Source organism: Alternaria incomplexa (genome assembly GCF_024043165.1).
Source record: "Alternaria incomplexa strain BMP 0042 chromosome Unknown scaffold_8, whole genome shotgun sequence".
In the NCBI taxonomy this organism is placed as follows: domain Eukaryota; kingdom Fungi; phylum Ascomycota; class Dothideomycetes; order Pleosporales; family Pleosporaceae; genus Alternaria; species Alternaria incomplexa.
In genome coordinates this window covers 37,361-53,973 of record NW_026249857.1, presented here as the reverse complement: position 1 = coordinate 53,973, position 16,613 = coordinate 37,361, and the positions used below count along the sequence as shown (strand labels likewise).

The window sequence follows — 16,613 nt, the reverse complement described above, 5'->3', positions numbered from 1 at the left end:
CTATGTAGTCAGCAACTAAGAACATGTTTCAATATTGCAATCACTTACGGCGCTTGGCGAAGTCGACCACGATCTTGTTGAAGACGAGCAGCATGCCGAAGACGAGGAGAGAAATCATCGAGGCGACGACAAGGAGCTTGGTCGTCTTGATCGTGAGTATCAGAAGTAGCATGCCAGCCACAAGTAGGCAGATGAGGCCCAACAATTCTCGACGACGGTACTTGTGCACCACATGCAACTCGGTCGCAAGACGTTCGGACTCGGTCTTCTCGCGGTCGGCCTCGGACTCCATCCACTTGTTCGCATCGGCCGCGGTAGCCAACTAGATGAAGTGTTAGTAAATGAGTCTTGAAAGAGACGTGAATGGAGCAAGTCGAGCCTCTTGCCATGCCCGAAGGCAGATAGAAGCATGTTGTCGCCGCTCATTCCGAAGTGGAGATTGTATCCTTGGTATCGCATCTTCGCTGAGAACCTTAGTCCAACTTCGTTTGTTGGCACAACTTCCAAAGCTGATTTGCGGAAGAGCGGTGCATGCATCCTGTGACGCATTAATTCGGAGGAGAGCCGAGCAAGCGGAAGGACATTGACAAACAACCTTCCAGTGAGGAGGTTTGAAGTGCACCGGCAGGTATCCGAAAGGTGTGGACAGCCAATGTAACTGCCTGCTGCTGAGTGTCTTCCCAGAGTTGCCTGGAGACATCTCGAAAGTGCAAGGAAAACAAGTGATGACTTACGAAGAGCTTGCAATTGATGGCTTGGTGGCCGGACGTGATGCAAATCTGACATAAGTCGCCTTTCTTTTCGAGCTGGTGGTAGACGAAGCGGTACTGGCGGCGATGGTCCCTTCGCCAGTTCTTGTCGGCTACGTGCCTTGCGTTGATCTCGTAGCCCGGAGGTGCTGCAGGCTCTGGGGACTGGAAGCGAGCATCGGTGAATGACGACATGTTCGCGGTTGAGGTAGTTGTCTGTAGATAGTGTGTGGTTGTTGTTGTTGTTGTAGCAGTAACCTTTGAAGATTCGTTGTTGTTACTTTGGCAATGCGCTTGGACCTGAAAATTCGTTCATGTTAGCGGCGCGAAAAGTGAAGGTGAACGGTGAACGTACCGTAATTCTGAAGCGAGATCCAAGCAGGTGATCGGTGAAGATATGTCCCTCTGTTCTCCCAGATGCGGCACAGGCTACTCTCAAGCTGCTCAAGCATAGCATGGCCGAACCAGGTTTCTGTAGGGATAGAGTGGCCTGACCGCTCGATGCACTGACTTGGCGGACCGGCCTGATGTACAGCCTGGAGAATTACACATTGCGTCTCAACTCTTGTCCAGCCGACCGATGGGTTCGCCAGCTGAGCGAAGATGTTCGAACGAGCAGTGTTATTCCTGAGGGGTAGCGCACTCGGAGCCTTGTACTTGTCGATCGAGAAGTGAGCCGGACAGTCTGACAAACGGGCCTATCCGAGGTGTCAGTGAGATCTATCATAGCGTGTGGAGGAGCTGACAAGGTCGTGGTTTGTGCCCTGCCATAACGTATCCTGGAGGCGTTCGCTGTGATATGCGCTGATGAACCAGCAACAAAACCCATGCGAATGCGTCCAAATTACGCCACAGCTAAGAATTGAAGTCCTAGACGAAAGGTAAATCAGGCTTGGGACTTACGGATGTCTTTGTCCGCTGGCAAGCCATCAGGCGAACTGAGCGGTCCATGCATGAAGCATTGCAGTGCTCTTGATCGCTTCGGCAGGCTGTGGACTCAATACTTAATACCTTGTTTGTAGAGCCTGGCTGTTTCATTAAAGAACCTTGCGCTGCGCCGTGTTACTCGTGTTGTTGGGCGTTGTCTAGATAGACGTCGTCTTCGATCAGGTGAGGACTGGCGTCCATCACCTTCCAGTGGGCAACATTGTGGCTCTTGACTCGCGAGAGCGGAATGATGCGTTGAACAGGATACCGAGATGAGAGTAGATGCGATATACCATGGTGGCTGTCGAGCGTATATGAGCAGGATGGCTGTGGCAGATTTGCGTCCTTGTAGCCGACAAGAGCGGTGATGGAATACGCTAATATGCCGTACCATTCGCTGTGTGCTTCAGGGATCATCAACTCGGAGATAGTTGCGTTTGCTTCGAGCAATCTGGATAAGGGCGGCCGCGCGTAAGGCTGAATCATGAGTGGTCTCCGCTGTCCTGGGCCGCATATCCGTCGCACCTCATTGGATGCCTCTGTTTTGTGTTCCCTTGATGAGAGTCTTATGATACCGTCAAGTGCCAACATCTGACAGCGTCGTAATGATAAATGTATTCGATGTCTTGACGCCTGACGTTCATCGGCTCTTCAAACTTTCCGTCACGGTTGGCAGTTGCATCAACCCGAATTTCGATAGTGCAGCCTGGGGTGGCTGGCATTGATCATAGTACCTAACAGCGAAGAATGAGGCATGTCTAGACTCCCAAAAAATAGAGGACTTCCTCTCCCTCCGTTCGGCGGCCATGATCGAGCATGGCATCCGGCTGCGTGTAGGCGTTGTAGTCGGCTGTCCAGAGGAAGGGCGAAACATCGGAGTTGTACTGGATGTACCCCACGATCGTACTCGACCAGCGAGGGATAGGTTTTGCAGAAGAATTCATCGTGTGCAACCCATAACTCACTGACAGTGATGTACATAATGGACCACTCACGAGGAATGCGAGCATGAGTACCACTATCGGTCTCGATGTGGCTGATTATGAGATCATCGAGTCTGCTACATGCATCCCCATCGTGGAGCTGACAACTTGTCCAGCGGGTAAGATGGTGCTCGATCCAACTCTCATAAGTAGCCAGACGAAAGCATTCAACTTCGTGAGCACTTGACAGCTGCCGGATAGTTGGTAGCTCAGTACTTTGAGAGAACGCATACTCATGCGTGGACGAGAATGTAGAAGGCGCAACCTCCAGCTTCCGGGACTTGATATCGTATACGAAGACATCTAAGCCTGACAAGGACATGTCGAGATCAGTTCCAGGCTTGGAACTGGCGATGACCCTGAATTCGGCACTCGCTCGAGATTTGTCCACTTGATCCTTGCAATGCTGCTTGATGGATACGTGAGCGTTCATCATCTCGCCGTGGAGATATCGCGCCCAGCCTGGCTTCAGGTATTCCGTGTGCTTGAGGACCTCAGACTTTATGGATCGTCTCGCTATTCATTCGATCCCAGTGTTGTTTGACTAGATCGAGTAGTCGTGCTGGCAGGAGGAACATAAGCGCTCTTTACAAAACGTCCGAATCGAGAGTGTCGGTTGCTTCGCGAGCGAAGCGCAGCTGCAGAGACAAGCGTAGCAAGAGCCGTAGTGGCGGATGGTCGACACGTTGCGAGGCGGTCGTTCCGTAGAACCTCTTCACGAGTGTGTTTTGTTTTGCGTCGTACATCTGTCGGAGTGATGACTTCCATGAGAAAGTCGGTAAACATACCAGTGTGCGCAATATCGCGGTGTCCGTCCATATCTTTCTCTCTTTTCGGTAATCTGGGGCTGAAAGCCTGGAGCCCTTTGAGTCGTAATGACAGCGATAGTTCTTGAGGTCGATCCAACAATGTCGAGGTCGACATCGACAGCTGATCTCTTCAATGTGCTGTGTGTCAACTTTCTTGAAAGCTGCCATGAGTACACAGTTGCCTTGTTCATTAGCGATAGCTCATGAAGGTCGAAGTCGAATTTGCTCGAACAAGTCTTGACAGCAACGCCGCTATTCTTTCATATCTCAGATTGCTTCGATGGTGAGGCGAGGTAAGTATAGTTTGTCCCCCCGAAGACTGCGCGCTTACTATGACAATAGTGCTATATCAAGCGCGCAGTTCTTGGGGGGCGTTGGGTGGAATAAAGAAGTGTAAGAGAAAAGAAGAACAAATTGCAGTATATATAAGCATGTGAGAGCAAGTACTAGGTTAAAAGTATAAAGACTGTCACGTTGTCATGTAATATCATCCCGAGATTGCCGAGACTTGCCTTTACCTTTACTGCGCGACCGCTAACTACCTACAGCTCTACAGATACTCTATTACTAAAATACGAATTATATATAAACCGTTGCGACGGCGACTTCGACTGAGCCGACATGCTCGCTGTTGACAAAGGGTTTTAGAGACTCGAGGGCTTGAATGGCGATATCGACAAGAGTCAAGTCGTGCGCGGCGTTGCGGTCGTCCTGCTGCGGAAGCTTCGGAGGAAGTACCAAATGGTGATAGGCGTAGGCCGTAGCCGCTGCCGATGTCATGGTGTAGACACCACAGGGAGTACACTGTATGATACATGAGTCAGCTTGTGTAACCTTGCCTGAAAAGGAGCATGTTTAAGGGTACAGGTATCTGCTGTGCGAGTAGCACTTGCGCTGCAGGCGCGACGGACCCCACTTACCTAATGGGCTCAGCTATCCGGTGTGTCTATCCAGAATGCAGAATATTATTCAGGTTGTTAACCCAGTAGCGAAGATGGAATAGCAACAGTCGCGACCAAAACGATGAGGAGAAAGTGTGGTGTCGTGGTAGCGAGAGCGGTAGTCCAAGGTGGGGGGAAAGACGAAAGACGGTAGACGAAATCTCTGTACGAAGCAAGAAAAAATGCTCGCTTGAAAGAGGTGAAATTCGACTGTGCGCGTTGTTGTTGTCTTAAACAGGCAAACAGACTTCACCTTCACTTGAGCACTCCAGGGCTGCGCAGCGATTGCCCACCGCCTCATCACTTCGCCGCGACATGGGCGTCGCTGCCTGCAAAACAACAAGGCTGAGTACACTGAAATGTCCACGCCATATCTGATATGCTCTTCTGCTTCATGCATTGGAAGACCACGCGCCATTCTGGTCAGTGAATGGCCCAATGGTGTGGCTGTGTGGCGCGTGCGTGTAGTACAAACCCAGGATGCGCAAGGCAACAGTCCCAGGCTGATTCGACGCCAAATACGATTCCCAAGAGGCCTCCCTCAATTTTTGTCTATTGCATAATCCAGCCTCCTTCTCTTGTTGATGGCTATCATCCGAAAGACATATGCCCGCTCAAGGCTGTGACGTCACGCGTTGCGGCGAAGCTGGGCCGCTCAAGACGCGTCTGCTGTGCCTCGTTGACATTGTCATGGAATTGATGCGTGCAGTGATAATGGAGCGTCAGTATTCGAGACCAAGAGGATGGATGTTCGCATGCGAAGAGCGAAGCGTTGATGTGTCGTTACCTAGGTAAGAGCAACCTCGGGATCGAGCCTACAAACGTCGTCAGCCTTGGCATTCGCGCTAAATGATCATCGGAGGATGAGGGGCGTTTTTGAGTTAGCCAGCCCGCGCCGTACAGCGCGTATTCTCATCCTTGCATCCCTTGCCTCTTCAACCCACGATCGCGTTCGATCTATGGTCTCACGTGCGTCTTCTCTTCTCGACTGCGGTATCCTCCCGGCTTCAGGTTCTGACATTCGAGCTACGACGAACGACTCACCTCGTAGACACGAGTGGCACGACTGCTTCGCTTGCGATCCACTGCATAGTTCACATATTGGACATGCAGACAGCCCTGCCGTCTTCCTGAATGGGTAATAGCCCCGGTACCTGAGGGATCTAGGTGCGTTGGATCAACATGCATCCAGATATATTTCAGCCGCGCAGGCGGATGGTTATATCCGTCCGAAATCCTTGATAATCAACAACATTCGCCCTTTGCTGTCCACTGGCTTCAACATTTGCCATTCTTTCATCGAATTCAGTATGGTACTCTTAGCAGGTGTGGCAGCTTTGTTGTTTACCGCGCCGTCCATCGCAACGAGTCCGGCAACGAGCCTCTCTGGTGCAGAGAAGGTCGCTTGCTCCAAGTTGAAGTCCAAATACTCCGACAGTACCTTCTCACCTGGATCCTCGGGCTACTCATACGAGACACAAGAGCGTATGACAATGCTTTCGAAATTCGGGCCGATACTCACTAACGATTCACAGCATACTGGTCAGCCACGGTGTACAGCAGCCCTGCATGCGTTTTCGTTCCCCAGAATGCCGAGCAAATTGCCTATGCGGTTACCACAATGACCCTAACGCGTTCTAAATTTGCCATGCGAGGTGGAGGGCATATGCCAATCCCTGGTCACAACGGGATTGATGGCTCCGGCGTATTAATCTCTTCTTCCAATCTGACGACCTTGTCACTTTCCTCAGACAAGTCTGTCGTCTCTGTTGGACCTGGAAACAGGTGGAGAGACGTTTACGCCTATCTGAAACCATCTGGGCTCGCAGCTGTCGGTGGTCGTGTGGGCCACGTTGGTGTTCCCGGCTTGTTACTCGGTGGCGGCATCTCTTTCTACTCATCGGAGTACGGATTCGCTTCCGACAATGTTATGAAGTATGAGGTATGTCGCCGATCTTCTGTATAAAGTTATACATGACTAAGAATGGGTAGTGTGTGCTTTCAAGTGGTCAAATTGTCGAGGCGACGGCAACGAACAAGTACTCAGATCTCTTCTGGGCATTGAGGGGCGGCGGTAGTTCGTTCTGCATCGTCACACGATTTGACTTGCGACCGGTGGAGGGCAGCGACGTTCACGTCGGTATCGGTCAATTCGATCAAACTCAAGCACCCGGCTACCTGGACGGCGTGTACAACTTTGGGAAATATTGAGGGTCTGACCCAAAAGCTGCCATCATTCCGACTATTCTTACCTTCCCAGCGGGGAACATGACTGTCTATGCGGCTGCGAAGTTTTACCACTCCGTCACTGACAACCCGAAAGTATTCGAAAACTTCACTGCGCCAAAGCTCACCCCAGTCGCTGATTCATACGCACTGCAGCCGTTGTCAGACTACATCATAGCTACAGATGCCCTGCAGCCATTAGGATTGCGCCAGGAATTCCGCACCCTTTCGTCCGTTGTTGACCGAAAGGCCGTGCAGCTCATCCACGACACTTTCGTCTCCGGCGTCAACGCCAAGTTGCCTAGCGTTGCCAATCTCCAGGCCTCGATTACCTTCCAGCCCATCACGAAGGCATTCCTCTCGCACAGCGCGAAGACTGGAGGCAACCCTCAAGGCATCGACGTCTCGAAAGCACCCTTCTTTTGGATGGTGGAGAACTTCACCTGGTCTTCGGCGAGCGATGACGCGAAAGTGCAGGCTGCTGCTGATGAGATCACAGCAAGCATAAACAGCTTGCTGCGCGGGGGATCGTATAGCGCTGACTATCTCTACATGAATGACGCCGGGAAGGGCCAGCCGATTTTCCAGAGCTATCCCGCTGCCAACTTGAGGAGGCTGAAGACTATTCGTACCAAGTACGATCCTCTCAAGGTGTATACTAACCTCATGCCTGGTGGTTGGAAGGTCGCCGATGCATGCTGAACGATCTCAACGATCTGGTTCGGCGATCGTGTACAAAACTCTATCAATACAACTCATGCATTCCCTATGAATATACGGTGTATCGCCCAACGTCTTCATTAACATGCTTCACGATAAGCTTAATCGGGAAGGAAGACACAACATAATCGCACCATGTCCACCCGCGAGATCGGTTCGGCCGCTGCGGAACCTAGGACGATGGCTTCGAAAAGGGCCGAGACCAGGTCTTCGTACCGGAGGTGCTACTTCAGTAGGATGTTCGTAATGCGAGCAAGGCAACATCTCATGCAGGGTCAGCTTGGAAGAATTGGGCCGTAATTTTGCCGCCACCTGCATGCGCTGTTGTACTTCGCCATTCAACCTGTATCAACTGGTTGGAATTGGCTCGCCATCGTGTGCACGCCATGTACGGACGGAATCATCGAAGACTACCAGGTAGGAAACGGCGTATCTGCGGCACCCACCGTCTCATAGATCAGGCTTCGCGATGCAAACCAGGATGGGGCCGGATGCGAATGCGAGTCTTGGTGTTGGGATAGTGACGAAGGCGAGATGTACGACAATGTTAAGACTAGATACATATCTCTATCTCGCAGTAGGCCACTTGGGTTGCAGTATTGTCTTCCCTACTGTGGAGATACTGAGTCAACATCACGATGGCGCTCAGTTACACCGATTTGATGGTAAGTCCAACAACAACAATACAGTTCACAGCTACAACTCCTAGACAGCAATTGATATGGACCCCTTGGGGTGTATCATTCCTCCGCACAATCCTTAGGGGCTTTCTACGATGGAAGTCTCAACACCGACTCTTCGCAGACGACTACTTCGTCTTCTTCGGCTTGTTCTCCTTGACTGCCCTCTCCGCAGTCATCACGTGTTTACTACTGCAGTTCTTTCTTGCGCAGGAATACTCAAAAGCGGCTATATTGGATCCGCTTACGCCGTTGCTACTACCGCCGGATGAATTTATCGAGAGGACGCGGACTTCGCTAAAGTTCATGTTCAGCCAGATGCTGTTGTTTTGGACTACATTGTGGGCTGGTGAGTTGGCTTGCTAAAGTAGTAAGCAGGATCTCTGACTGATATGCCACTCCAGCCAAATTCTCCATTCTTTTCTTCTTCAGACGTCTGGTCATCGGACTGCCAGTATACATGCGTGCATGGTGGGCGTCCTTTGTACTAGTCCTACTCCTCTATCTCGCATGCATCGCCTCCAACTTCCTAACCTGCCGACCCCTATCCAAATACTGGAGCGCAAGTCAGTACCCCACCCCCATTCTTCTCTGCAAACCCTTCTAACGCGCACAGCCGGATGCAGCGACCCCGAAGACCTCATCCGAGCCGACGCATCCATCAAGTTCGCCACGAGCGCAGACGTCGTTGCCGACGCCCTCATCATGCTCCTCCCTCTGAACCTCTTGCGCAAACTACAAGTCTCGCCCCAACAAAAGTTCGGCCTGGCAGTCATATTCTCCCTCGGCACTATCATCATCGCGTTCGCGTTCGCGCGACTTGCTCAAGTCACAAAGGCGACTTCGAACCCTGATCCAACAACCCTTGCTGATGGACCGGTGTTGCTCAGCATGTGGAGTCACATCGAGTCGTCTGTATCTGTTATTGTGGCTACACTGCCGGCGTTCAGATACTTGCTCAATGGCAACATGGGGAGAACGCGGCCGGGTCCTTCCGCGCCGCCGGTATATGGTTCTGCACAACCAGCTTCATCGGGAGCACAAAGCAAATCTCGTCGTGTGTATAGTATGCATAGGTGGAGTCGGAATACTACGTTGAGGTTGCCGAGCAGTGAGCAGGATAGGAAGGGAAGTAATGAGTGGGGTAGTGAGACGGAGTTGAGGCCTATGGCTGGGGGAGGGAAAGGAGGCGATATTACTGTTGAGAGAGAATTGGGGTCGACGCGGCTATCGCTTCCACAGCGTTCGGATTCATTGCCAGGGCTTGCGAAGGTGGTTTAGAGATGGTGTTAGTACTCAACCATTTTGGCGTTTCGAAGTGTGCTCATGACCACTTCGACTACCCAGTCTCGTGTCTCTGTACGTTGTTGTCAGACTCATCCCCAGCGCTGAGTCATTTAAAGCGTTTCCAACGCAATCATCGCAACCGCTCATATACTCGTGGCTAACCGTGATCGTTGTTGACAGTGTCTGATTTCACCTATGCGTCCTCCAACTCTGGTAATCTAGGCAAAAAGACACGCTAGCATAATGGTGTAGGCCGAATCTACAAGACGAAGTAGTTAAACGAAAGCATCAATCGTAAAGCTGTCATGTTGGGCCAAGACTGAAGCTAGTCGTTAAAGCAGTGGAAATCTAGTCATCGCCGTGAGGTGGTCCAAGCCACACAAGCCACAGGCCGTCATGCATCCTTTGCTGGTAACGAAGAGCGGGGTTCGGCGTACCTAGATCCGCACACAGCGGACGTACGATCGCACTTACACGTGTGCAAACGGGCACTAAGTAACCGAGAAATATTAGGAAGAGGAAGATCTTTCCGACAGGCTTCGCGGGATGCAGGAGAAAAGATCGGCAGTGGTAAGCACGATAGTTCATGTGGGCAATGGGTAGTACGGCCAACCCATGTCAAAGGGATCAAGAAATTGCATGTTTGCTACGATGAAGTGAAAACTGTTCAATTCCGCGAACCATGTATGCTGTCCCGTCTCGCGAGGGTATAGTGATATAGATAGAACGCCGTAACTAAGTAAACCAAGGAGTCACAGCCCACACGCAGCGTTCCTGCGCACTTGCCAAACACCGAGCAGAAAAAAAGGAAGACGTAACGAAAGGTGAGATCAGAGCCGGCTGATGCGTCGAACATGGTGCTATTGCGCCAGGACCTTGTCTACAGCAGCACCGGCCAGTAGTTGAACATCTTGTATGCTGCCCTTGACGTCGATGATCTCCACGTCCTTTAGTTGCTTGCACTCCGTCTCATCGGGCTCTTCCAGCGCAGCGAACTGGCTCTCGACCATGGCGTCCTTCATGTAGTGGCCTTGTCTGGCGCGGACGCGGGCGAGGAGGGTCTCCATGTCAGAGCGGAGGTAAACGAAGTGTACGTTGGCGTTTGGGTCTTCGTCGTAGAGGCGGGCTGTGCGGATGACGTCGCGGTACTTCTTCTTGAGCGCACTGCAAGTGACGACGACGCCCTTGGCTCCGTTCTTCAGTGCAGTGATGGCTTGGTCTCGTAGAAGGATGAGCCAGTCCCATCGGTCTTCGTCGTTGAGAGGAATGCCGGCGGCCATCTTGTCGATGTTTGCTTTTGGGTGGAACTGCAAAGACGTCAGTACGCATTAGATAGATCACAGGGAACTGGCTAACCTCGTCGCCCTCGATGTAGTCAAATCTATATCGGTCCGAGAGGTGCTTTGCAACAGTGCTCTTGCCGCACCCTGCTGGACCGGTGACGATGAGGATGTGGTGGTGGGTTGAAATGGTCATTTTGGCGGTCTCGGTCTCGTTCATGACAGCCATGGACTTGGATGGCGAGCCTGTATTGGAAGCCGGTGGTGTAGGTGGTGATGCATATTGTATGGGCTTTGGCTGCGATAGATCGACGGTTTGCATCATGGTGGTATAGAGTTTGAAGTTTGAGTCAAACTGTTGTGGAAATAAGTGTTTGTAGTACGTGAGGCTCTTGTATGACGCTAATGCTTGAGTTGGGCTCCCGAAAACAAAGGGACGGGTGTCCGGTAGGGTTAATATAGTATATTGCGATGTGGTCGGGACCAAATATAAGTGTATGCAGACTGTAAGCAATCAACGGCGCCCCGATTCGCGCTGGGGCGTGGTGCGTTTTAAGGCGTGGGACCTTGGAATACTGGTCTGGAAATTTCTCCCGCAAGCCATGACGGCAACGGCAAGGGTGAAATGCGATGGAGCTTGTCGTTATTCTGGGAGCCAAGCCACGATGGCACGCTCCGAAAAGCAAACAGCGAATGGCGAGCAAGGACGTGTAGCTAGTCTCAGTAACAGGCCCAGCCGGCTGCAACAGCCGCGAAGCCGGGGCTGGAGAGAGAGAACTTCGGCGTTTGAAAGTGGACCTGTCGCGTGTGGGATGACGAGTAGCGCATCAGTCTCCCCGCATGAGGACCCCAGTCCTTCTCAGGTACTTATGCATCCCGCATGCCGGTGACCACGACATGCCAGCGCAGACTTGAGTTCTGAACGCCAGGCAACTGCAGGGCGCTCTGCTGAGTAGATTGCGATTCGACTGAGTTTCTGCCTGAAAGAAATAGACTCCAGCTCACCGCTTTGACTCGCGGTACGAAGCTGTTTGATAATGGCGCGTGGGGGTTAGGCGAGGAATCTGAAAGTGCATCGGGCCGGTGAGGATCGAGGCTGCGAACAGTCTTTGAGTTGCGATTAGTCGATTAGTCTTTGGGGCGGCATCCGGCAGATGCTCCGGATATTCCAGACGGGTGAGAACGTTTGAGCCAGACGTGCAGGCAGACCCGATCAGTCACGACGCCGCGATATTGCAGCTGCTCGTGTGCAGCTCACCGCCAAACGAGTGCATATTTGCTGTTTCGTATGCAGGTGCCTATCTCCGCAGGCTCGGGAGGGGCATGTGGAGGACCATCTGACCCGACGAGAGCAGCAGTCAGACGTGACGTGGACCCAGTGAAGAGTAAAACAAGGATACCTGGGGGTGAATATGACGAGGTGGTGTTGGTGAGGCATCGGGGAAGGCGGGGCAGGATGCGCTCACGTGACGGGCTCAACGGGGACAAGCGTCATCAGCTGTTGCCATGGATCTGGGGCGCAGCTCTCCACACCACGGCCATCCAGTCGAGCGCCGCCGACCACCGACGCGACGAGTGCTTCTGATACCGCTTCCGAACACGCGCCAATCGACCGGCACTTCTCTGGCCCGGCATGTCGTACTTCTTCTCCACCCCGGTCGACATCGACATTGTGCTCGAGGACCTCGACGACCGCTCCGCCGTTGATGTTAAGCTCGACAAGAACCGCAAAGAGAAGGTGCCGCTGTACCTGGATGGCGAATCAGTCAAGGGCCAGGTCACCGTAAGGCCCAAGGATGGCAAGCGCCTCGAGCACACGGGCATCAAGGTGCAATTCATCGGCACCATTGGTAGGCATCCGCCGTCCCGAAGCTTCACCATAGCTATATCTCAGCGCGCAGTGCTGACATAATGCGCCAGAGATGTTCTTCGACCGCGGAAACCACTACGAGTTCCTCTCCCTCGGCCAAGAGCTAGCAGCCCCCGGCGAGCTCCAGCACCCGCAGACCTTCGACTTCAACTTCAAGAACGTCGAGAAGCAATACGAATCCTACAATGGCATCAACGTCAAGCTGCGCTACTTTGTGCGCGTCACCGTGTCGCGGAGGATGGCAGACGTAGTTAGAGAGAAGGACCTATGGGTCTACTCCTACCGGATACCGCCCGAGACCAACAGCTCCATTAAGATGGACGTCGGTATAGAAGACTGCCTGCACATTGAGTTCGAGTACTCGAAATCGAAATACCACTTGAAGGACGTGATCGTCGGCAGGATATACTTCTTGCTGGTACGGTTAAAGATCAAGCACATGGAGTTGTCCATCATAAGAAGAGAGACAACGGGGGCTGCTCCCAACCAGTACAACGAGAGCGAGACCCTGGTGCGCTTCGAGATCATGGACGGCTCACCGTCGCGAGGTAAGCACGATGACTCTGTTGCGACAGGCATTGCTGACGACGTCAAGGTGAAACAATTCCCATCAGGTTGTTCCTCGGAGGCTTCGACCTAACACCCACCTTCCGCGAAGTCAACAAGAAGTACTCCACCCGATACTACTTGAGTCTAGTACTCATCGACGAAGGTATGACATACGCACATCTCTACACAACTGTGACTGACCTGTCTCCAGACGCCCGTCGATACTTTAAGCAATCCGAGATCGTGCTATTCCGACAAGCACCGGAAGGCCTGACGTTGGCCCAGGAGCAGAACAAGCTCATGGCAGTGTCGTGAGGACGTAGATAGAAGTCACTGCATAGATACTTGTAAGCTGTTGGGCGTGGGGTGTGGGATCTGCCCAAGGCTGCCCATCGACCCACCATGCGAATGTTCGGACCTTGGGATCGGGCTCAACATTGTACTATCACACCGCGGCGGCGGGAGCTTACGCAGACACTGGGGCGCTCTTCAGTGCATGGATGGTGCATGTGTAAATACAGCAATGCAGTCCCCCAGGGACGGCAATGTCGCAGGGAAATCATCGGGCAAACGTAGAAATCTTGGCCGAGTCTCCACATTACGATGCAATAGTGCGTCTTCACCTGCATGATCGTGGTGCACCATCGGCTCTGGTCCCGAACTCTCTGTCAGAGAAGTGTGGCTTGTGTGATTGTCTAGGTAGGCCATGAGTCGGCATCGCCGCTGCCGGTTGTTGCGGCCTCTTGAGCGTTGTTGTGCTTATTGGTCGAGGCTGTTCTCGAGACTCTCGGATGATCTGCACCTAAATACTCCCTACGCGGTTCCTGCATCAATTCCTCTTACACTTTCCGAGGAGACTTTTGATGACTCTTTCGCTCACAAGACACCATAATGTCAATCTGTCGCTCCGATTATGTCGACGACAAAGGCTTCAGCTCCGCGGAACGCGCATGCGACCCACAGTAAAGATGCCGATGTTCAGCAATCTCACGATCCGCACGACGCCACACTTTGCCGCAACCCTGAGGATCGCGATGGAACCCTTCTTATCAGGGCAAACCCACTAAAGCTGAGTTCCCGAAACGGTACGCACCCACTCAACATGAAAACCCGTCCAAATGATTGGAATGTGTGATTCCGCGTCACCAAGAGTCGCTCCGAAATAATGGGGACGTGGGCTTACTAGGCAAAAGCTTCCCTGCAAATGACGTTTTGCATGGAATTCTTCACTTTCCCATGGCTTAATCGCGGGACTACTTTTTCACCATGTTGTACACTTGGCACCTCCCACGCCCCTGTTTTACTCCCACGTCCAGTACACATCAGATATAAGGTTGTCAGGGTCTGCTTGCCTTGAGGCATAGGAAGAAACGAGCATACAACATGTCGCAACAACAGCCGAACAAAGCTGACAACAGTGAGTTATTCAACGAGCTCGAATTTCCTTCCGAAAAGCCAGCAGAGCTTCTTTCTCGTTGGCATCAAGAAATACATGTACTAACCTTCCACAGGGCAGCAGTCAGATTACTTTACATCCCAAAGACCTGCAGCAACGCCTGAGCCACGACAGCAACCCTCGGCAACGCGCATGCCATCGGGGTTGGCACAAAGTCGTTCCAATGCACCAAGTATAGGGAGACTTGACACTGCCCGTTTGGAGTCACGACCCGAGAATGAGCGCGCCAACACTACTGCAACTGGTATGACCCAAATGGGCACCATCAGAAACACGCCCACTGCCCGAAAGAGCCGTGCAACTCGTGAGAATGTCCGGCAAGAGCCGCCACGACGACCTGAGAAGAAGCAACAGCAGACTGTAGACGTGGAGAACGACTACTTCTCACTGAACCCTTGGTACAATGAGCAAAAGTCAAAACCAGTCTTCGGTTTGGGCGCGCCTTTGCCACGCACTGTACGTAAGGGTATGTGGTGGGGAAGAGGCGACCTGCGCAAGTCTTTGTACCGGGTCGATGAAGGGGATGCAGATGGTATTGCTCGACAAGATGGATTAGGCTTTCATGATGGCAAAGGTAAGTCTTCATATACTCCCTTGATATGACCTCCCTCAAGAGTAATCATTCTAACTAGAACGTGGACAGATTTGGAAGAAGATTCAGAAGACTCTCAGGAGACGCTAGACGGCGTCGGTCGCCCACACCAACGACGCGACCCCTCGCATTTCCAGACAACAGTCGACGGCCGCAATGTCAATATGAAACGCGTGCCAACAAGTGAAGCTGATCAGGTGCTTGGCCGCAACCAAGAACCAAACGCTCGCAGCCATGAACATCATGAAGGTCAGGAACGTGCGCCCGTCAACGAGCACGGCTTGGAGTTCTCTGATGGACGTGGGCAGCAGCAACACTTTGGTTTGCAAGACGGTCTTCCACCGCTCCAGGAACACGGTACGAATATGTCTTCACAGACTAAGCAGGAAGAGAAAGAGATTCAACAACGGGAGCATGAGGCAGAACGCGAGTTCTACAACCAATATCGCAACCCTATCGCTAGGCTGCGAGCCAAGTATCCACAGGCACCTGCCGAGTTCCTGGCCGTACGTATCATTAACTCTTCTGACAGCAACCTTACTAATACTGTGTAGACGTTTGTGTACCTCCTCATTGGACTTTGCGTCAATCTGTCAGTCGCCACGTCCCAAGAAGGCACCGGCAGCTTCGAGACCCAAGCCTGGGGATGGGGCTTCGCAGTCATGATTGGCATCTACCTCGGCGGCGGTGTCAGCGGTTCACATCTCAGTCCCACAATATCGATCTCGCTATCCGTCTACCGCGGTTTCCCCTGGAAGATGGCCATCGTCTACATCTTCATGCAGTTGCTGGCGGGACTTTGTGCCGGCGCTGTAGCTTACGCGTAAGTTCAAATCTTCTGCCGATCAAAATGCCTCAGTTGCTAACTCTGTGTTAGCCTTTACGCAGACGCTATTCATGCAGTAGACCCCGGTCTTACCCTGGAGATGACCGGCAAGGCTCTCTTCCCTCAAGGACCCATATACTCCACCGCAACCGGCTTCTTCAACGACTTCGTCTACATGGCCATCTTCGTCTGCGTCATCTTCGCACTCGGAGACGACCAGAACTCGCCTCCAGGCCAAGGCATGACAGCCTTCGTCGTCGGTCTTACAGGTTTCGTCACCATGATCGGGCTTGGCTACAACACTGGTCTGGGTATTTCACCAGCGCGCGATCTTGGTCCAAGGCTCATCGGATTATGGGTTGGATACGATTCGGCCTTTGAGAACGGGTACTGGGCGTATGGTTCTTGGGGCGCATCTATTGCTGGTGCGCTATGTGGTGGCTTGATGTATGATCTTTGCATCTTCGTGGGTGGAGAGTCGCCTGTTAATTACAGGTGGCCGCAGCCGGGGGATATCAAGTGGAAGGCCAAGGAGAAGAAGGATAAGGCGAAGGATAGGATTCAGCAGGTGGCGTGAACTTTCGCAAGTAATGTTAATAGTTGAAAGAAAACAGTTCGATGCATTTACTCGGTAGATTTCTGGTGAAGATGTAGCTGCGTCGGTTGATGTACGAGGAAGCTTGTGCGGCTCCGGGAATAGGACGACCGGAAACAGAGC

At 52.5% G+C, this 16,613-nt stretch overlaps 6 protein-coding genes across 6 annotated transcripts; 4 read left to right on the top strand and 2 right to left on the bottom strand.

Moving 5' to 3' along the window:
- Nucleotides 1–40: 40 nt before the first annotated feature.
- J4E90_005841 (uncharacterized protein) lies at nt 41–944 on the bottom strand (the record flags this gene model as incomplete). The annotated part of the gene is made up of 2 exons (XM_051435392.1): nt 41–322; nt 735–944. The coding sequence occupies 2 exons, from the start codon at nt 942–944 to the stop codon at nt 41–43; spliced, it is 492 nt and encodes a 163-aa protein (XP_051290250.1).
- Nucleotides 945–5,719: 4,775 nt separating this feature from the next.
- J4E90_005840 (uncharacterized protein) lies at nt 5,720–7,337 on the top strand (the record flags this gene model as incomplete). The annotated part of the gene is made up of 4 exons (XM_051435391.1): nt 5,720–5,894; nt 5,945–6,351; nt 6,402–6,549; nt 6,637–7,337. 4 exons carry the CDS (start codon nt 5,720–5,722, stop codon nt 7,335–7,337), a joined length of 1,431 nt encoding a protein of 476 aa, XP_051290249.1.
- Nucleotides 7,338–7,993: 656 nt separating this feature from the next.
- J4E90_005839 (uncharacterized protein) lies at nt 7,994–9,150 on the top strand (the record flags this gene model as incomplete). The annotated part of the gene is made up of 5 exons (XM_051435390.1): nt 7,994–8,020; nt 8,069–8,384; nt 8,440–8,601; nt 8,652–9,040; nt 9,112–9,150. 5 exons carry the CDS (start codon nt 7,994–7,996, stop codon nt 9,148–9,150), a joined length of 933 nt encoding a protein of 310 aa, XP_051290248.1.
- A 1,032-nt stretch (nt 9,151–10,182) lies between these two features.
- On the bottom strand, nt 10,183–10,927 carry J4E90_005838 (uncharacterized protein; the record flags this gene model as incomplete). The annotated part of the gene is made up of 2 exons (XM_051435389.1): nt 10,183–10,629; nt 10,679–10,927. 2 exons carry the CDS (start codon nt 10,925–10,927, stop codon nt 10,183–10,185), a joined length of 696 nt encoding a protein of 231 aa, XP_051290247.1.
- A 1,308-nt stretch (nt 10,928–12,235) lies between these two features.
- On the top strand, nt 12,236–13,336 carry VPS26 (Vacuolar protein sorting-associated protein 26; the record flags this gene model as incomplete). The annotated part of the gene is made up of 4 exons (XM_051435388.1): nt 12,236–12,452; nt 12,523–13,020; nt 13,068–13,184; nt 13,233–13,336. The coding sequence occupies 4 exons, from the start codon at nt 12,236–12,238 to the stop codon at nt 13,334–13,336; spliced, it is 936 nt and encodes a 311-aa protein (XP_051290246.1).
- Nucleotides 13,337–14,732: 1,396 nt separating this feature from the next.
- On the top strand, nt 14,733–16,472 carry J4E90_005836 (uncharacterized protein; the record flags this gene model as incomplete). The annotated part of the gene is made up of 4 exons (XM_051435387.1): nt 14,733–14,943; nt 15,121–15,575; nt 15,624–15,892; nt 15,947–16,472. 4 exons carry the CDS (start codon nt 14,733–14,735, stop codon nt 16,470–16,472), a joined length of 1,461 nt encoding a protein of 486 aa, XP_051290245.1.
- Between the last annotated feature and the right edge of the window lie 141 nt (nt 16,473–16,613).